General features: G+C 40.1%; 1 protein-coding gene across 12 annotated transcripts in view; it reads left to right on the top strand.

The window, feature by feature from the left end:
• AAK1 (AP2 associated kinase 1) overlaps positions 1-22,087 on the top strand; it is a 144,707-nt gene that overhangs the window by 68,819 nt on the left and 53,801 nt on the right. For all 12 annotated transcript variants that reach the window (XM_015571476.1, XM_006775317.2, XM_015571477.1 and 9 more), the window contains exons 3-9: positions 3,236-3,344; positions 5,101-5,243; positions 11,795-11,916; positions 13,162-13,243; positions 13,737-13,869; positions 17,267-17,370; positions 19,731-19,810. In XM_015571476.1, coding sequence (XP_015426962.1) covers positions 3,236-3,344; positions 5,101-5,243; positions 11,795-11,916; positions 13,162-13,243; positions 13,737-13,869; positions 17,267-17,370; positions 19,731-19,810 — 773 coding nt within the window. The remainder of the gene's footprint in view (positions 1-3,235; positions 3,345-5,100; positions 5,244-11,794; positions 11,917-13,161; positions 13,244-13,736; positions 13,870-17,266; positions 17,371-19,730; positions 19,811-22,087) is intronic.

The raw sequence follows: 22,087 nt of genomic DNA on the forward strand, positions 1-22,087 counted from the left end.
GAAATTAGTTATATGCAAAACTCACTTTTACTATTTTGAGGTGAGTGATATTATTGATATGCTATTTAGAATACTATCTTCTTTGTTTTCTTGCACGTGAATATAAAGGTTTTTAAGTATGTATTTAGGAATCGAGACCTCTGTTTTCTTGTAATGCCTTAAGATTCTTAAGTAGGAATTCTGCTACAGGAATTGTGAAGTTATGGATAGAATACTGTTCTGTACTACAGGCATCATTAATTAGGATCCCAGATAAACTTGAAATTTGTAACCTATAGGATCTGGGTTGAAGGAAGGGCTGATTTTCAAATGATAGTTTTTGTGAAAAAAGTTTTTAAGCACTTAAAGCAGTTAAATTTGAAAATTAATAAGCTCACTATAAACCACTTTAGATATTTATTTAATAAAGTAGGTCTTCTAATAACATGTTTGTCGGTACTTCATTAATCTTGCTTAGTGTTAATTTAAAAATAAAGTTTGAAATGACAACACAATCTCTTTAGACTTATCACTGTTAAAATCATGTAATATAAACTGATCTGATCTATAGTTAAGTGACCATTCCCCACACCCTAAAACGCAGGTTTTGACTTACACTCACCATATAGATATTTATTCCAATACTCCAAATGCTAGTTGTAGCCAAGGACATCAAAGCATCTTCCCCATGTCCTGCCTCTTCCTGAGTAACTGGGTAGTTATTGAGATTGCCTCTCCTCCCTCCCTCCTTCCTCCCTCATTCCTGCCCTCTCCCAATGTGGATTTCATCCCATACCTCTGTATGCAATCTATTCTGTAAGCCTGGGACTGGTCCTTTAACTAAAGCCAGGGAAAGTTGGGGAATCTTCTGGCCTGCAGCTGCTGGGAGCTTTATGCCAGTGTACCGTCAATGTAAATCAGCCTCAATTTGCAGTAAGATTTTCTCTTGACCTTTTCTACATTTCAAAACTATTCAAACAGATCTTCTCCATCAGTTATAAACCAGTGATGTTTTAATCTAAGATCTGAGATATTGCTGCATCATCAAGTCATTAAAAGTCATGGTTTCCCTCCAAAGAGGTGGTCTTTTCTGGTAGATATATCTCAGAATCTCTGCAGAAGATAAAATGAACAGGAATTTTATTAGTTGAAGATAAAGATGGACTTGAACTCATCAGCAAACATCTTGGCAAGCTGTTCTAGGATGCCATCTGCAGATGTTAATTATCTAGTTTGAGTCCTCTAATAGCTCTTAACCTCCTCTTGACTCTGCCAAATGCTTTTTATTTTTCTTGTAGATTCTTTCTATTCCTCTTTGGGCAATACAAAGTCACAGGCAACATTGCTGATTCTTTTTCAAACATGTTATTTGTAAAAATATTAGTCTTTCATTCCTCCTTGTGGACATTTGTAGGACACGATCTTCCGCTCCATTTTGTTTTCCAAGAACTTCTCTTCAGTTCTTCCTATTTCTAGGACTGTGTAAATGAAACAACTCCATAAGAGTTGATAATAATACTGAAAAGCAGAGGGAATAATAGTCCCATGAAACTTGAGTCCTGAAATCACTCTCTATTTGGAGAAACTTGAACTCTAGAGGCTGCTTTTCTGCTTCATTATCTCTCTTGTCTGTTATCCAACGCAGTTGTTCTAAGACTTTTTGCTCATCAAGCTTCTTTCTCATTCCCATGTACTTGAAGATGATTTTGCTTTCTACCAAAAACAGTAGATCTGAGCTCACTCAAATTTTTTTCCCTAGCCTTAAACCAATATTCATATCCATTTTTATTTCGTTCCTGATTGCCAGGAAAGACATGTCTAAGACAGTCCCTGTAACAGTGCTCTGAATCCTCACCTCTTCTACCTACTTATGGGAGTGTTCCATCATTTATCGCAGCCTTACTGCTCTCTTCTCCTGGCTCCTTCCATTCTCCATTGGTCATTTCTCTCCCATCGTAAAAATTCTTTTCCTCAGTGCTGCTTCTCTCTTCAGCACAAAATGTTTTGAAAGAGTAATCTGTAGCTGCTGGCTCTATATATTCAGTTCCCATTCTTTGCAAGTCCAATTCAATTCTTACCTCCATTCCATGCCCTCTCTGAAACTGTTCTTGCATGGATCGCCAACGACTTCCCCATTGCCAATTGCAATGGTCACATTTCTGCCTTTGGTCTACCTTCTGAGGCAACTACATTTTTAATCTTTTATTCAGAGGAAAGTTCTAAGGAGTTTTAACTTTGATGTTCAGGGTTCAGTTGTGTTCATTTGATATTGTGAGGCTTCCTCTTATTTGGCTATGTAATTTCAGATTGCAAGAGACTTTATTTATTACTTTAAACAGTGGAATGAATCTCTATGTGGATAGTTACTATTCTGTGGTACAAACTGCCAAATTTGTATGGCGACTCTTACAGAACCACATAGTTTTCTTACTCTCCCACTTTCTATTAAACCAAAACAAAATAATTTATTAAAACTAGTTAATAATAGATTTGTGCAAAAATATTTCCTAGCTAGCTCATTTTTTGCTCACTGATGACCTTAGATTTTGAACATCATCACTACACAGAATTGCCTATTAGATGTTGTAATAACTATACCAGAGTGAGAGGCAACTCCTGGTGCCTCACTGGGTCCTGACACAAAATTAATTTCACAAGCAGCCCTAGGAGATCATATGCAGCGCCAACCAGAGAGCTGGAAACATGACCCATCTTATTTATATACCAGCTGGTTGGCTTGAAAGGCTTAATTACAAGCAAAAATGCTTACGTCTGGATTCCATTGTAGTTCCTGTAAAACTGTAAAGCAGTTATTCTTTTATATAATTCCTAAAGGGAGAAAAACAGTATGAACATTTTAAAAGTCAAGTTCAATTTACTTGTTTCCCAAACATCAGTTTCACTTTTCTGAATTAAAAACTGACATGTTTAAATAGTTCATACTGTTTCTTTCCTCGTAGCCCCTCTGCAGTGGTCCCGCAGCGTTGCTTCCAGTTTTCATGGATCACTGATGCAGTAAGCAAGGAGTCACCCTGTGTCCATTTGGTTCTAGGGTTCAGGAGAGGGCTATGGTTTAGTAGGGTTTTTGGATTGCTATTGAAGATCTGGCCATGAATCTCAGAGACCACTGGGAATCTGCTCTTGACCCTGTTCCTTATCCTCTGTGTATTTAAGTTATCTGTGCTAACGGAATGGAATGGCTTATTGTGTTTCTGTTGGTGTCTGTAACTGATAATATTTTAACTCTTCTTCACAGAGGGACTTGTCGGGACACAAGAATATTGTGGGTTACATTGATTCTAGTATCAACAATGTGAGTAGTGGTGATGTATGGGAAGTGCTCATTCTGATGGACTTCTGTAGGGGTGAGTACATGAATCATATATTAAGCTCTCATTTCAGTAGCACTTGAATTGTTTCAGTTATTACACTGTACTCGAATGTATGTTTTCTGGTTTTAAAGATGGGAAAACTAAGAGGCTAAAAGATACAGAGTCTGCTGTCACCTCTTGGTTATTCTGATAATGGCAAGGATCAGTGGTACAAACAGTTCAAAGTGGCGGATAATGCAAAACTCCATATTTTTTTAGGTTTAGGAAGGGTGCTTGTATATGAATGAGAATGTATCAGAATGAGAATGAATGTGTTCTTTGTGGTGCTTTAAAACAATAATGAAGGCACATAATAAAGGCCCAACTCCAGATGGACTACAGAAACAATTCAGCTTCCCCACTCCCTCTCTCATGTGTTCTATTCTCCACCCATACCATCGTCCTTGTTTTGGGATAAAAGAATCCTTTTCCTGTAATGGAAATGACCTTCCTCCCCTTGCTTGAGTGCTATAATTGCCAGGAAGGCTACATTCAAACTATGCTGCTCTTAACAGTGGAGTTTAGTAGTTGAAAGCATGGAGTTTCAAGCAGTATTTATCTTGGGAAATCCAGACTATAACATGATTTTATTCAGCGTTGACAGCATTTCATACAACCATTGTTTGGAGGTGTGACTTTTTTTGTTTAAGCAGCTGCCACTTACAAGCTTGGGTCACTGTCTCACTGCTAAGTAGTCACCCTTCCACTAACATTTTCCTTGCCTTAAGATACTGTCCATAAACTAAATATGTTGCTTATCCCAAAAATGTGATGTCAACTGGTAGTTTCAGCCTTTACTATATAATACCTGTTAACCTGATTTTTAAAAATACTACCAAATTTGAACCTGACAGTTTGTTTCCTCCTGCCCAATCCTTTTTGGACAGTAAAATGTTTAGAGATGAGGCAGTAGGAGCATTCAGGGATCTGGCTAATTTTGTAAATGAAGCCGTTAGGCTTTTGGTCCTGGAGATTAAATGTTGGAATAGCATTTCTACAGACTAGGTGGCAAGTAGTAAAGCCAGGAAGACAGGCTGTTCCTGAAGTACAGATGATAAAAGCTGTCTTCTTTCCTTCTCCTAAGGTTTATTGTGCAATTGGATTCTTAAAGATACGGCAAGTTGAACCTGTGATCTTGTTTCATACACAGCAGGGACAGTATAACCAGACAACTAGAGCAGGACCATATTATCAGCTCTATTACTAATCTTGAAGCCATAATGAGGGCAGCTCATGTCTGGGGTGCATAATGGAATAAGCAAACTGTTTTTTGATTTTTAATCCTCACCCGAGGATATTTTTTCCATTGATTTTTCTAGAGAGAGTGGAAGAGAGGGAGAGGTGGGGGAGAGAGAGAGAGAGAGAGAAACATTGATTGGTTGCCTCCTGCTCGCATCCCGACTAGGGCCGGGGATCGATCTGCAACCGAGGTATGTACCCTTGGCCAGGAATCAAACCTGTGACCCTTCTGTCCATGGGCCTATGCCCTAACCAATGAGCAACCAGCTAGGGCAGGATTGTTTTTGACACATTGGAGAAAGCACTGGATTGTTAAAAAAACACACACACTAATTCCAGGGTGTGAATCAAGACAGCTGGGTTTTAGTCCTGGCTCAACTAGTCTGTTGAGCCAAGTAATCATGTCTGTTACCTTGGTCCAGGTTGCTGCTTTGTGGAGAGTCATTTATTCTCGTGGGTAAGAGATGAGTCTGAATGTTTATAACCTCTCTTTTCCTCTGCCCCCCCTTAGGAGGCCAGGTGGTCAACCTGATGAACCAACGCCTGCAAACAGGCTTTACCGAGAACGAAGTGCTCCAGATATTTTGTGACACCTGTGAGGCTGTTGCTCGCCTCCATCAGTGCAAAACTCCTATTATTCACCGTGACCTGAAGGTAACAGACCACCTATTTAATTAAGTGTTTGTTCTTACGGAGTATTTTCTATCTGACCCAGGGATGGGGTAGACACGAGGGGATATGAGAGAAGTGTAAGGCATGGTTCCAGATTCTGAGCTTTCGTTCTTCTTGGGGAGAGAAAATGCAAAGGAAGAAAAGACACAACAGTACAGTACTGGTATCAGTTTTATTAAGTCGTTTTCAGAAATTCTTCATAATCATCAAATGCTTGAGCACACATTGTTTTTATTTTTCCTGATACATTGCCAGATTCACTTTTCCAGGGTCATGAAAAGTTATATCTAATTTAAATAGTTTATAAACAATGATGCTTGGTCTTTAAAGTCTATTTCCTATTTTGCAAAGTCTATTAATTTATTACTTTAAAAATGTGTCCTGCTAATTACCATCTGCTTGCACCAGGCCTTTCACGTTGTAGTCGATTCACAGTGTTCGTTGAATAGAGTTGGCTAGCGGTTATGGAGCACCAGCTGTGTGCCACACTCTACTCGACGCTTTATGTGCACTGTCCCTTTGGAGGAAGACATTCTTCTTCACGCTTTATAGTTGAGGCAGCTCGGGAGCAAAGAGGTTATATGACTTGCCTAAGGTCACATAACTAGGAACAGTACCAGAGTTTGAATACAATTCTTCTGATTCTAAATTGCAGCTTCTTTTTATTATATCCATGTTTTGAGAAATGTGCTTCATGGCTAATAACTTACATCAGCATTCCCTAGTGCGATTGTTAAGTGCAGGCTGCTGGGTTCCACACTGGATCTATTGGGCTGTAATTTTGGTAGCAGTGTCAGGGAGGCCCAGGAATTCATATCTTAATAAGCACCTCATGTGGTTTATAATCCGAAGTATACTCTTTTGTATGTTCAGCAGTATACTGGCATTAATGTTTGGGCTCTTTTTAAAAAATTGAGACATAATTCACATATCATAAAACTCACTCTTTTAAAGTGCACAATTCAATAAATAAATAAATAAAGTGTGCAATCCAGTGGCTTTTAGTACATTTACAAGGCTGTGCAATTGTCCTCTCTAATTGCAGAACATTTCATCACCCCAGAAAGAAATCCTGTATCCATTAGCAATCACTCTTCATTTCCTGGTCCTCTAACCCTGGGTAACCACAAATCTATTTTCTATTGCCTGTTCTGGACATTTCATGTGAATGGACTCATGCAGTATATGACCTCTTATGTCTGACTTCTTTCACCTAGAGTAATGTTTTCAAGGTTCCTCTATGTTGGAGCATGTATCAGTGCTTCTTTCCTTTTCAAGGAAGAATACTTCATCATGTGGATATACCACATTTTGCTTATTCATGGATCAGTTGAGACATTTGAATTGTTTCTACTTTGGCTATTATGACTATAGCTACGATGAACAACCATGTGCTAGTTTTTATGTAGGTATATGTTTTTAGTGCTGTTGGGTGTATAGCTAGGTGTTGAATTGCTAGGTCATATGGTAAATATGTTTAACTTTTTGACAAATTGCCAAACTGTTTTCCACAGTGGCTGCACTATTTTACATTCCATTAGCAATATATGAGGGTTCTAATTTCTCCATATCCTCACTAATATTTGTTATTGTCCTTTTTTTATTTTAGCCATTCGTAGTGGGTGTGAAATGGTACATACATAATTGGCATTTCTATACTAAAAAAGTTAGCTTTCAGGAAGATACCATACATATATACCTCCAAAGCCTTAGATAGCCTTCTCCATGTACCTCTGCCCACAGTCAGCCCTTTTTCTGAATAGAAAAATAATACATCTCAGTAAATATTATGAGCATGGCATAGTATGAGTACATAATTCTGTACAGATATAATATGGTTCCTACTGTCAAGATGTTTAAAGTATTGGTGAGAGGACATAAATGAAATATTTAGACTTGAAACAGAAATAGGTGAAATACAGAACTTTATAGAACAAAGTGATGAATAGATGAAAATCAAGTGGCTTAATATATGATCAGATAGTGAGATCAGGGAAATGGTGGTTGGAATCTTCTAGAAAAGTGGGATTTTGAAGTACTCGTGGGATATGGGTGGTCACAGAGAGGATGAAGGACATTTCAGGCAGAGAGTGGAGCCTGAGGTCTACCTAGAGAAGGGAACCACAAGGCTGTGAGATGGAGAGGTACACGGCAGGTTGCACACCAAGCTAGACGCCACACTCTGAGTGTGTATTGATATTTTACTGATGAGTGAAATTCTTAGACCTGTTAGCATATCTTTTGAAATAAATAGTACCAATGTTTTAGGAGTTGTCTTTTGTTCCTGCTACCTACCTTGGAGAAGAGTTTGTGAAGTGCAAAAAATAGGGGAGAAGCGTGGCTGGGCAGCACCTACCCTGGTCTGTGAGTGTGGGAGCCCCAGCCTCTCTGGAGCCCCATTCTCTCCTTGTGTCAAATGAGGTTCAATTTCACATCGGAACTTGAATTTTGTAGCACTTGTGGTGTGACTTGTACCGAATTGTAAGTGCTGTGAGAGATGAACATGGCAGCGTCCTTCATATTGCCGGATGCAAAGGACACTTCTCAGTTCCTCTTGTTCTCCTCCTGTGGCCTTTGACTCCTTTGTGACTGTCTCCTCCCTTGCCCTCTGTGAAATAGTGCTCTACCCGCTCCTCAGGCTGTTGGTTACTCCTATAAACACTTAGCCATGAGCCTCGGTTCCCTCCTTTCTGCAGTGGAGACAACAGTGCCAGCTTTGTGAGGGTTGTAAGGTTAATGAGAGCATGCATGTCACCTTCCAGGCACATCCCTTGCACAGTAAGCCCGGAGAGGGTACGGAGATGAGAGCAAGGGAAGAGGGCCCTCGAGCACCCTTTAGAGAGTGCTATTCCCATATTCTTAAACAATATCTTCCTTTATTTTGACTTTGTAAACATTTATTGGATTAAATGAGGCCAACATGATAATTATTTTCCACCCACAAATAACCTACCCACTTTGCATATTCCCAGCATATTAATGCCCTGTTCACAGTGCTGCTGTGAAGCGGTAGGTAAGTGTCAGTGATGGGAACTTAAGGTACACAGAGTAGGTCAGTGCTTGGGCTCAGGCAGCAAGAGCCCCAGACTCTTCCTTCAGTGCACTGAGCAGCCCATGCGAAGTCTCAGCAGAAGAACATGGAGCCAACGGGAATCTGAGGGTGAGGCCTCGGCCTGATGGAGAGGCTGCCACACTCGTTCCCAGCCTGCAGCGTTGGGCTGTGTAGATGCGCTTTAATTAGTATTGAAGACCATCATGCTTGCTGCCAGGTGGCCAGTAGTGGTTCAGGGAACTTTGTTTCCCTTTCTCCTCTACCTGGGAAATAGGGAACGTAAATAGGGCCCATGGGAGAATTCCCGATTTTGATTGTTCTTGAGGAGTCCTTTTGCTGTTGATTTTAGTCGTTGACTCCTGGTTGTTTTGATTGAAGCTTTCTACAACTCCCCAAATCTTACACTTGGTGCCATCTAAATGCTTTCATTAGCATGTTAGATTTTGTTGATTCCTACTAGTATGCGCGTGGTGGGCAGTCACCTTTGCCTGCCACACTGCCAGCTTCCTATGGCATGAGTGAAGTCCCCATATACCTCTTGTTTGCCTTGGCTGTCTTGTTTGCCCTGGCTGTGTCATTTATCACAAAGCCTGGGCTACTCTGAGCTCTTTGTCACCGCGGAACCAGCCACTGCAGACCCAGTGGTAGCCAGAGCCAAGAAGTTCATTATTCTCCTGCTGCCCAAGGGAAGTGCTGGTTGCTGGTCTTCTGGTTGCTTCTCTGCGAGCAGGATTTCCATTTGGTGAACAGATACCACTGTGAATAAAAGTTAAAGGGACACAGGGAAGAGCACAGGCCAGGATAGCTGTGGACCCCCTGCTTGAGTCAGTACCACCCTGTGTGGGGCTCTGCTTGTTCACATGCAGAACTGAGAAAACCCCTTGTTCCGCCTGGTCTTTCTTTCGCATTACACATGGGAAATGCACTGAAATTGGTTCTGGTCCTTAAGCAGCTTACCTTCTAAAAATAACTGAAACAGAAGTTCTGTTTTTTATTGAAGATCCTTCCTCAAATATGTTATTTTAACATTTTAATTATTTCCCCCATTTTAAAATTTTTATTTCTCTGAGTAAAGATAGAGGTTATTATTATAGATCATGGGATCATAAGCCTGGGAAGGTCCCCTAAGCCAGTCCTCTCCTTTGACCAGTCAGGTGACCTCTGACCAGAAAGGTTGTGACCTGCACAGTTAATTCCGTGACCAAATCGGAACAGAGGCTGAGGTATTTTCACTCCCATTTTGGATTTTGTTTGTTTGGTTTTGCTTTACTGTACTATGGTGTTTTTCTCAGCACTTAAGAAAGGGGGAAAAGGATTAAGACTAAATGCATCTAGATTAAAAAGTCATGAATTCTTGTCAGAAAAGAGATTTGGATCTCATGAAGTACAATAGGCTGAAGATTCTTGTCCTATTTTTAGAATCACAGGCTTAGAAATCTGCATTCATCTAATCCTCCAGAATTTCCAGTGATAATAAATCCTGTGACTGAAATGCCTGAATGCCATATCTGTTTGCAATAATGTCAAGATGAAGAGGTCAGTAGGAGGTGGCTTTCCAGGCATTTTGGCTAAAGCTGTAAGCAGAGTTTGGGAGTGATGACTTCAATAACACTCTTAAGCCAGTGGGTTGGGAAGTAAGGTCAGTGTATTAAACTCAGATAGCTGAATGACTTGAGGATTGTGAGCAATGATAACCAATGTTAGGCTTACATCCTAAAAGGGACATTGCCAAAAACAAAGCCACTATAAAAATTCTCCCAAGCTTTCAGAAGATGAGTGTCAATATCCAATTGGTTCTCTTCCTTCTTAATCTCATTTAATCCCTCCTGGCCCTAGTCTAGACCTGGCTCTATTCACCTCAGACCTGGACAATTGCACCTCACTGTCTCCTTTCTTTTTCTCCCTTCTCTATCACCATGCCAACTTTCCTAACACACTTCATCTGCTGCTGAAATGTTGAGTGGTTCCCTAGTGGCCTTTTTCAGTTTGCCCTCTGCCTGCTTCTCTGGTCTTCTCTCTTTCTGCGTCCTTCTTTCTCCAGTCTGAACTGCCCATATTCCCTAATTGCATAATACACATCAGTGCAGTGGGTGATGGTGTAGTCCCAGCAGTCAGAAAGCCTGAGTCCAATCCTGCTCTTCCAGTCTCATGACCTCGGGTGTGTTAGAAATGGATCCCGTTTCTCATCTAAGTGGGGACAAAAAGGCTTTGTAGGAATTTCATGAAATACTATAGGTAAAAGTGCACGGGGCAGTGTCTAGCACATAGTAAGTGCTATTAGTTGCTGATACCATTGTTGTTATCATGCCTGCCTCTGTGCCTTTGTTCCTGTTACTAGTTTCACTTTTTTAAGGCCTTCACTCCTCCACAGCCCAGCCTTATCTCATCTCCCCATTCATAAGAGCACCAGCCCATAATGAGTTCAGTCCCATGTTTCCAGTTTTCTTTGCAGTACCAGTGACCAGCACGGTGCTGTTTCTGCTACAGTGGAGAAGTGATGACTTTTTTGGGGCGGGGGGCAGGCGGGTGTGAGACATTCTTGTATGAACTTATCTGGCCTTTTGGCATCCTTGGGGTTCTAGCAGCGGCGTCTCTCCAGCTATGTGGTTTTTCTTCTTCTGGTCATCTGGGCTCCCGGCTCAGGTCCTCATGCTGTCTCAAATTTACTTATACCCAAAATTAATATGTCTTGAGTAAAATAGTGCTTGTTGTTTTGGAGTGAAATAATTCATATCAGGAAGAACAAAGTACTGAAAGAACATAAGGAAGGAGTGATATTTGTCTGAGTGGGGGCTTGAAGAAGGCTTCAAAGAATAGGCAGCATTTAAATTGGAGTTTGAAAGAGGAATGGGATTTTGATACCTGGGTAAAGGTGGGGAATCAGAGAGAGCATTCAAGACTGATAGAAGAACATGACAAAAGATACAAAAGCTTGCCCAGCCAGTGTGGCTCAGTGGTTGAGTGTCAGTGTATGGACCAGGAAGGTAATGGTTTGATTCCTGGTCAGGGTACATGCAGAGTTTGTGGGCTCAGTCCCTGGTGTGGGGCATGCAGGAGGCAGCTGATTGATGATACTCATCATTGATGTTTCTATCTCTCTCTCCCTTTCCCTTCCTCTCTAAAATAAATTAAACACACACACACACACACACACACACACGATGCAAAGGCTTGAAAATATAAGGACTGTTTCTGCAGAGGTAAGAAATGAGCCTGGAAATAGAAAAAGGAGACTCTTGCTTCCCCATGTGGAGTTTCCTCTTTTTGCCCTCTCCACTCTGATTTTCCCCTGTTGCTGTGCATCTTGTTTTGTTCCACTTGGGATGACCCCTGTTGATACACTTAGAGGATAATAACTTTCTTGTGCACATCAATGGGATTATCATAAATAAAATAATATTGTTTATGTTAATGAGATCCAAAATTTCACACACATTACTAAATGACATCTTGGAATGGATGGTCGGGGAATGTTTTTCAGGTTGAAAATATCCTCTTGCATGACCGAGGCCACTACGTCTTGTGTGACTTTGGAAGTGCCACCAACAAATTCCAGAACCCACAAACTGAAGGAGTGAATGCAGTAGAAGATGAGATTAAGAAGTAAGATTTTCCTTCTTTCTTGGAGATCAGCAGCTTTCAGCTTATGGATGAGAAGGTCAGGGTGAGATGACAATGATGCTAGTCAGTTTGTTCCTCTTCTTAGGTAATTATATTGGTGGTTGGCTTGTTTGATTTTAATTGGAGAATGTGGAGGGGGGTTATAATTATTGATGAGTAGAGTAAAATGACTCTGATACACTTTAGTAATGGGCCTATGGTAATTGTATATAGATATTTTTATTTATGTCATATTGCCCTTAAAAAACAGTAGTACACACATCATAGAAATAAAACATCCGTGATGTTATTAGTCAGTTGGGTACACTTTTACTGAATCCTAACTTGCTTTGTATTCCTTTCTTATAAGGAGCTCACCTGCAGTATATGGAGGGCTGAGTAGGGTATTGAAGTCTCTACGGATATTGAGTCACTGACTTTCATGAGGAAAAGCTTCTTTGGATATGTGACTCCAGTAAGAACCTGACCCATTTTTCCTGTTGTCCAAAGTGTTGGATTTTTACAGGCAACAGCACTCACTATTACTACTACGAATAAATCAGCTGTCGAGTGTGCCCACTCATATCCTGATCCTCTCTTTTGTTTCCTGCATCACAATCCTGGCAATGAAACCTAGGGCAGGAAAACTTCTGGTCCCAGGCCCTAATGGACACCTAAACCACAGTATCCTCTGGGCTCTAGCGACTCAAGCAGCACAGTCACAGGCTTGGTAATACCAAGACACGTTGAAGATGAGCTCATATCCTCTTTTCTTGAGCCAGAGATTAGAGGAAAACTGTTGTTTCACTAATCCAGCAGCGAAGATCTATCCATCTCCCACCCCAGCCAGGGCCCATTTTCTGCTGTTCTCCAGCGTCCTAGCCAGTGTTCTATCTCTGTGTCATGTCACGTTAAGGAGGATTACTATTTTAAAAAACATACCAGCAAAATATAATATCAAACAACAGGGATTTATAGGAGAAAATTTTGTTATTTGAGGACCCAAGAAAGATTGCTTTTGGAGTTTATTTAATGCCACAGTGTCTGGGTCCCCACATGCTGTTGAGCAGGACTGCTGCTAGAGGGCCACGGGTGTGTACCAAGGACAGCCTTTTATTTTATCTGCACTAATATTTCATACTCTCTTCTGCAGATTGCTCCCAGGGAGCTTATATATGAAGTATTTCTGCTGCCCCTGGTCTTTACATCATTGACATATTTAACAAAAAATGAATCTTTTGATTGTAGATACACAACGCTGTCCTATCGAGCCCCAGAAATGGTCAACCTGTACAGTGGCAAAATCATCACTACGAAGGCAGACATTTGGGTAGGTGTCAACTAACCTATCCACATCTCAGATATCGCCAGTCTTGACTGTAATCTCCCAAGTTTAATCCAGACTGCCATAGCAAGGGTGGCCACTGTGCCAACTTGTTGTCTACTTGTCTCTCGAGGTTATTCTTATCCCGAGGTGACCAACCATTGCTTCTTTAAGCATGTGAAAGAAAATGACTTTAGAGCTCTGTGAGAATTGTTCAGGTGACCTGCCCATTATTTAGATGGTTGTCACATATGTGATACTAGTTCTTAAGAGCAAAACAACTGAAATACTTGGTCTTTATTAGAGCTCAATTTGGTAATGATAGTAGAAATAATGTAACTCAGCAGCTTAATAATGGTGTTGGGCTCTAATTTAAATTATTAATAGGTTAATAGTACATAATTTTTATATATGCGAGTATATGTATCTCTCAGTAGACCCATTTGTAGTTATGGTAAATACACCACTAGTAGCAATCTGCTTTCTTTATTTTTTTTAGGCTCTTGGATGTTTATTATATAAATTATGCTACTTCACTTTGCCATTTGGGGAGAGTCAAGTGGCAATATGTGATGGAAACTTCACAATTCCTGATAACTCTCGATATTCCCAAGACATGCACTGCTTAATTAGTAAGTATTCAAGTTTCTAGTTTTATATTTTTATCACTAATCTCTAGGAATGAATTGAAGGGTAAAGGGACTGGCGGGTTGGATGCAAAGATAAAGAAGTTAGTTGATAATGGTTGGTCACTCAAATATAATATAACAGAAACCAGTGAGAGTGGTGGTTTGTTGTTTTTTGCTAGAAATCTACACTATTTACACCTAAGCCAGCCACCTGAGCGGAAATCCTAACTGTACTTTGAGCAATATAGTACTGCTCTGTTCTCTTGTAGTCTGTTTTATAGGCTCTGGTACCAAAGGAGTCCAGCTGACTCATCAAGTGATGAGAAATTCATCTTTGCAAAACTGGAAGCAATTCAAATAATGATTGCAATGCATTGGCTGGAGTGAATATATAATTAAGACTGTATAACTCTATGGAACTAGGTTTTTCCTCTCATTTAGGTTAATCACTGGATTTTGATAACAAGTATTTAAACTCAGTGCTTTAAATGTTTTTTAAATTCCCCACTTTTTTGCATCGTCAGAGTAAGCATATGTACTAATGTTCATTAACCAGATGGTAGACCAGGTAGTCTTTGCATAAGCCCCTGTCCTGAAAAGCTAAAGAAACAGATTATTTTTATTATCTTTTTATATCAGTGAACACATGTAGCATCTAAATTTTAACCATTATGGATTATAAATCCCGAGCAACCCAGTTTGGGTCCTAAATGGGGATGCTCTGAAGAAAATAGAAGCCATGTGGGCGAAGCATCTGACATTTTTTGAGGGCCTACTTTTACATAGTTTATACTTCATTTAATTCTTAAAACCTTATACAGTAAATGTAATTATCTCCATTTTATGCAAATGAGGAAAGTATAGGTAATTTATCCAAGTTAACATAGTTATAGTTTTTAAGTGACTACCCATTCCATTATTCCAATTTTATCAATCAACCTCTTCCATTTATTGACAAAAAAGTGAGGGAGGGTATTTAAAGGAATGGAATGGTTATTGGATTGTTTTCAGAGGTAAAGTGTTATATCTGTTCTAGAATTGTAGCTAATTTAAATGAGATTGGAAGGAAATATGAGAAAATGTCCCAGTTTGATGCTAGAATGATTGGATTTTTTTTGTACCTCATTTTTTTTCTTTTTAACATTTGTGCAGAAAATTCATATTAGGAAAAACAACTCTATAAATGACATCTTTACTAAACTCTGATTTATTTCAGTTTACAAATTTTTTGATGATTCTTTTGTCACCCTAAACTGATAGATCTAAATTAAATTTATTGCTATTCCCCCACCCCCTTTTACTACCAATTCAAGGTTCCCCTCTCTTTTCAATTTCTATTCATGGCATTGCCACTAAAGCCTAGGTGACTGAAATTTAAGGTTCTCTTTGGATTTGCCTACTCAGAGAGAGGGAGTATTTCCTAAATGGCATTAGGTCCTTTCTTTGACATTTCCCATCATCATTTTGTTCTCTCCATTCTCATTACTGAAATGATCGCACAGTAATCCTCAGTTCTCGAACATCTCCTATCTCGAACAATTCTGGTTTTTGACCAAGTTGTTCATGGAAAAAATGTCCTCGTTTTTGAACAAAACTTCAGTTTTCTACCTGACAACCCTTTCGTGCTGATATGTACATCTGCATGACCAAAAGCATCTCTCAGACCACAAACAAAGGAGAGAATGTGAGTCAGTGTATTTCTAAACCACTAAACCTTGCATTGTTAAACATCTCAGGAAATTGTGCTATGAATATTGTGTGTGTGTGTGTGTGTGTTTTGCTTTTGTTGCTGGTGAAATAGATGATTAGCACAATTTTAAAGCATAAAGAGGCCATCCCAGTGCTGACGTTGCTAAAGGTGTGAAACTGCTCACAAAACAAAGATCACAGACAGTTGAAGAGGTAGAAAAACTGTTGTTGATTTGGATAAAGAAAAAGCGGTTAGCTGGTGACTGTATTTCAGTGACAGCATTTCCGAGGCAATGAGATGTGAAAAAGCAAAGAGGCTGCACCCATGAAATGAATGCTGAAAGTGATTCATTTAAGGCTGGTAGGGGTGGTTCGATAAATTTAAGAAAAGAAATGTTTGTTTATAGATTAAACAGTACATTAGACATGTACTACTAGTATATATGTTTAAAAAAAGATTAAGACAGGGAATCATTTAGGGGTCTGGAACAGATTAATTCAATTTACATTTTTCTAATGGAAAAAATGATTTGGTTTTCGAACAAATCGCTTCTTGAACAGCCTTGGGAGTGAATTATGTTTGAGAACCGAGGTTCCACTCTATATACAGTACAGGCTCTGTCAGCTCATGCCTTTAGTAGTGGATTGTCCATAGCCTCCCCCTCTTTCTTCAGTCAATCCAACACACCTTCACCACAAGATTAATCTTGTAAAATACCACCCTATCATGTGCCTATTCAGTAACTTCATGGCCACAGTAGGGTTCATCCTCTTAGTGTGGCATTTAGAATCCTTCATACTCTAGTTCCATCCCACCCACCCAGCCTTATTTCCCTGTACTCTCTGACAAGAAAATCTATGCCCTGGCCTTCTGGCTCCTCTATTTCCTTGTAGCAAGGCTTTTTTTTTTTTTTTTTTTTTTTTTTTACTTTCTCCAAGTTCATCTTTGCTCAGACTATTCTCTCATCTGTAATGTCTTTTTCTCTGCTTTACCCTGACTGACTAAATTCTTCCCTGCCTTCAAGGACCAGCTCAAGTCCCGCCTCGTCTGCAAGCCCTTCACAAGACTGTAGCCTGATCAATTTTTTTCTGAACTTACTGTCTAAACCATTCATTTGATTTCTTAAGCAATAAATGGCCTTGCATTATTGTTTGTATATACTGTATATGTGAGTGTGTGTTTGTGTGTCTTAAAGATTTTTTTCCCTGAGGATTTTTCCATTTTCCGGAAGGGCAGCTAGAAACAGACAAGTGTTAAAAGTAGAGATGCATTTGTTATTTTGTGATTTCTTTTAGCCTTAAAACTAGCTTAGATCTCCAACAATAACAAAAAGATAGTAAGTTTATGAAATGTAAGTTTCGGTTATAATTATTAAGAATAATCACTTGTTTAACAAGATCATATGAACTAAGGAGGCCAGAAGCAAGACCATGCAACTTCCTAGGTCCCAGAATATGAAGGCAGTAACTTTCATATTGAGAATTGAGTCCCGATTGTGCAGAGCACAGTGAACTTCAAGTATCTTTGTTACAATTTTAAAACTTTGTTATTTACTTGTAGATATTTAAAAATTTAAGAAAGTACGAGTTTCCCTTTCTGAGAAGGGAGGAAAAGGACAAATTGGACTTTTATGAGGAAAAACAATTGCTTCCTAGCTAATGTAATAACTGTTAGGATATTATTAAATGAGGTAACATTTGTTTTTCTTAGGGTATATGTTGGAACCAGACCCTGACAAAAGGCCGGATATTTACCAGGTCTCCTACTTCTCATTTAAACTACTCAAGAAAGAATGCCCAATTCCAAATGTTCAGGTATGTGAAAGGTGCTTTTTAGGGGATGTAAACATAATTAATTGTCATCTAGAATTCTTGGGGTGTTAATCAGCTGTTTAGTGAATATAGATGTCCCTTGCTTTATCTAGTAGGGCTCATTCAAGCAAATTGCTAGGAAGTAATTGCTATTAAACAGAGTCCATTTTCCCCATAGAATTTAAATCTAAAACTGAGGTAATTACACTGGGGAAAAATAAGAAACCCTAGAGATCGAGTTGAACACTTTGGGTAAAGATTGACTAAACTATGGTCTTGCTGATTTTCACAATTCACTAAGAGCTTATTGTATTTACCTAGAGATGGTTAGGCAGCTGCTTTCCTGAGACAAGGTCTGGACATGCCCCACACCAATTGTAACCAAAGCCCCTTGTCCCTTTTCTCCTTCACGGCAGCAGAACTTTCTTGATTTTGCTTCTGCTGTTGGCCATTTGTGACTCACACTCCTTTTCCTCTACCCTCCCCACACACATCAGAATGTTTTCTACACTTTTAATCCTAAACTCTGCATTCTCAGTATCAGAATACAGTTCTTGAAAACACCCTTTTCACAGTCGTGGCATATTTTTCTGGTCATAGTATGATCCAACTTTCTTGAATATTGTACTAATGGATGCCGTCTCAAGTTCTGGTCTGAAATTGTCTTGCCTGCTTCTCCAGTAATGAACTTCTGATGTCATTTTGGGAGCTGGTAAAGAACAGTCCACTTTCACTCCCACATTTGGATCAGATGTGGAAGTCATTCAGATGGAGCTCAGAATATTGGTTTTATCACTAATAACATTGAGTCAGAGAACATAGCTTGGCCAGTTCCCTAACATTAGAGCCTTGTGACTAAGCAGTGAGCACCTGATTCCTGAGAGACAGGCTCTTCCCTAAAGGAGGGAGAGCATAAGGAACCAAACAAGCTCACCTTTTTCTTCTAGTCCTATCAGTAAAATAAGTTACACCTTCTCCCTTGGGAAAGGAACACTTGGTGGGTGAAAAAGAATCTAGGAGACATTTTCTGCAGAAATTGCCCCCACCTAAAAATGTGAAGGAAATGAGACATCCTCTTAAAAGCCAGTTTCAGCCCTGGCCGTTTTGGCTCAGTGGATAGAGCGTCGGCCTGCAGACTGAGAGGTCCCAGGTTCGATTCCGGTCAAGGGCATGTATCTTGGTTGCGGGCACATCCCCAGTAGGAGGTGTGCAGGAGGCAGCTGATCAATGTTTCTCTCTCATCGATGTTTCTAACTCTCTATCCCTCTCTCTTCCTCTCTGTAAAAAATCAATAAAATATATTAAAATATATATTTTTTAAAAAGCCAGTTTCATTACTAGTATTTTGTTTGTCATGTTTCCCAGAACAGGAGATACTGTACAGTAATCTAACATGACCTTGTTTTCTTTCACTATCCCATTTTCCCATTCATAAAGTTAAATAATATGAAATATAATTGGAAGCATTCAGATTGGTAACCAGTTTTTAATAAGTCAGCTTCACAAGTCTCAAGTCATTTGATGCTTGCTCAGCAGTGGTAAACAGTGGTCTTGTGGTTAGAGACAGCTAGTGCTCCCTGGAGAGACAGTATTGGATGGATGGTGCCGAATCCAAGCTCAAGGAGCTCAGTCAGCGTGGCTTGTGGACTGAGTAGTGCCTCATGTGCTGGAAAGAGGTGCTGGCTCAGCAACTAGACACACTGGCTGTGGTTTTCTCCCAGCATTCTGACTAGAAGGTTGGGCACACTAGTCAGCTCTGACTTCTCTAATATCTAGCTGAGAACTTAAATAGTAATAAAGCCCGGGCGGTGTGGCTCAGTGGTTGAGCATTGACCAGGATGTCACAGTTTGATTCCCAGTCAGGGCATATACCCAGGTTACCAGCAAATCCCCAGTGTGGGGCATGCAGGATGCAGCCAGTCAATGATTCTCTCTCATTATTGATGTTTCTATCTCTCTCTCCTTCTCTCCTTCCTCTCTGAAATCAATAAAAATATTTTTTAAAAAAATTTTTAAGTAATACAGGTTACAGACATCTCTTTTCATTCCTATCATAACCTCACTTCTAAGCTGTGCTTTAGGGAGAGAAGGGTACTGACATCAAACCCCAGTGACCTTAGCCATACAAAAGGTTGAGAATGATGGCAGGGGAATGTGCCGCAGGGGGTTGCCCTGTCCTCTTCTCAGATAATTTGTCCCTCTGACTGGGGCTGAGTCCAGTGGGATATGCTCTACTAGAGATCAGGGTCTAGAAGCCACTCTGGAAAAACCCAACACATATTTTCATCAGCCCAATCATGGTGATCATTCTTCTACAAAGAAATCTGTGATGTTCTTTTTAAAATTTTTCTTTCATTCTCTAGAACTCTCCCATTCCTACAAAGCTTCCTGAGCCAGTGAAAGCCAGCGAGGCAGCTGCAAAGAAGACCCAGCCAAAGGCCAGGTAAGAAATGCCTCAGTGAGCACCTGTTGTGCTCTGTTGCCTCAGTAGCAGGGGAGGGAGGATGCCTTGTATTTCTTGATTCTTCTACTGCCATGGCTAAGAGGCTGCCCAGCACAAGAAAGCAAGCTGTATCTCCTATAGGCAGAAGCTATCCTTTGGGAATGCAAGGAGGAATCTAATGAAATACAATGATCTACATTTGAAAGAGAATAAAAAATTCCACAGCTGTTCCCCTTGCTTGGGATTAGGCACAGGAGCATTCAGAGATGAGGCAACAGCAGACTTTAAATATTGCTAGTACAAGAGTGTCCCGGCCTTTGTTTAGCCTCCTTCAGCACCCTAATCCTCTACCTCCCTTTCCTTTTTACTCACTAAGGCCCTGGCCACATGAGGGAAGTACAGGTCAAAGCACTGAGTCCATGAAACAGCCAAAGAGCCTGTGGATCTTAGTTAATCACATCCTGTGTAACCTAGGGTGTCCCAAGACACAGACGATAAGAGAGGACTACAGAAGCTAGTATTTTATTTGGGGAAATGCCTGAGAGAGAAAATAGGGAGGGAGCCAGGGAAGGTTGGGAGAGCCATCAGAAGGTGATGTAAGTCTGACCTAGAGAGAGGGAGGAGAAAGTTGGGTGGAAGTGACCTAAATTGCCACACAATTTAAGGAAGGTTTGCCAAAGGGGATCCTTGGTCAAAGTCAGCTACCAGAGGAGTCTCCTATGTCCCTGGACCTGGTCTTCCTTAATATCCCTGTGACTGGGATAGTAAGACTGGGGGCTGCCTATGGGAAGCATGGCCTCAGGGCAAACACAGCAGTAGCAGTGGATTTCGGAGCACAGCAGCTGGAGTGCTTGGTCTTTCATATCCCTTGTATATGAAGGTCTGCAGGACACATCCTCATGACTGCTATGCCTTCCCAATGGCAAATTCTAAGGGTAGCCCCAGAGATGTTTATACCCCCTTTTTTTCCTACCACACTCCCATGGCAAGGAAACATTAAGCAGCAAATTATCAACAAAGTACCTTAGATGGGAATATGTGAATTTTTATAGAACAGTAAAATAACTTCTACATTTAAAAAAAATTCTTGAATGTTTACAGAATGCCTGCAGATGTGGCTCTAAAGTAATGATGAGACTTTGGTTTTTAACAAATTTAGCAAACTATATTCAGATTGTTACTTTGCAATCTGAATAAGTCTGCCATGCTCACCTCTGGGAATTGCTTCTGGGACTAATTTAATAGCTTAGTATTTGGGTTTATGGCCTTCTGTACTAGATCCAAACATGGTATGTACTGAGGCTAAGCAAGGATCTCTTCCCACAAAGCACACACATTTGTAAAAAGGATAACAACGATTAACATTTGAGTGGTACTCTGTTGTGACTCCTGCAGCTTCTGCGGGTCTCAGTGTGCCTTTCCTTCCTTCTAGTTGTAGAGTTTACAGTCAGCCAGGCTTCCTGTGGTTCTGGATGAAGTCCGTATTGTTTCTCTGAGGTATTAATCAATTGTTGTGTGCGGCATTAATTTCCCGGTGTTTATCTCTGCCGCCATCTTAGTTTCTCCGCTTCTGGGACTAATTTAATAGCTTAGTATTTGGGTTTATGGCCTTCTGTACTAGATCCAAACATGGTATGTACTGAGGCTAAGCAAGGATCTCTTCCCACAAAGCACACACATTTGTAAAAAGGATAACAACGATTAACATTTGAGTGGTACTCTGTTGTGAAAATGGATAAAATAGTACCTATGTCATAAGGCAGATGTGAACATCAAATGCATAAATGGCTGTGCAGCTGTTTTATAAACTGTAGAGTGCCCAAACTGTTAATTTCTATGGACCTCAATAATGCTGTGAGAATACATAGACATGACAGCCAAGAGATTTGGGTCTAAGTCATCCTATCTATAATTTACAGTGATTTCATTTTTGTATTCACTCCCCAATCCTAACACGTGCGGTTTTTCTTTCTAACTCTTGTTAAAGAGGCAACAGACTCAGAATTTTAAGTTGCCCAAGGCAGTTAGTTAATCACTATGGGGTTAGTAAAAGAACTAGACCTCCAGCATTCACACTCTATACACTGTACCTTAAGTGATTTGCCCAAGATCACACAGAGAGGACAACTTAGAGTCGAGTCTCCTGGTTTCTCAGTCTGTATTTTTTCCGCAGCATATTGAGACCTGTTCAAACTGATAGTTCAAACATTCTGCATTTCATAAAATGGTTTCACAGTCATTGTTGCATTTGATGTTCGCATCCGCCTCATTATGTAG

Source organism: Myotis davidii, unplaced genomic scaffold, assembly GCF_000327345.1.
Source record: "Myotis davidii unplaced genomic scaffold, ASM32734v1 scaffold247, whole genome shotgun sequence".
NCBI lineage: Eukaryota > Metazoa > Chordata > Mammalia > Chiroptera > Vespertilionidae > Myotis > Myotis davidii.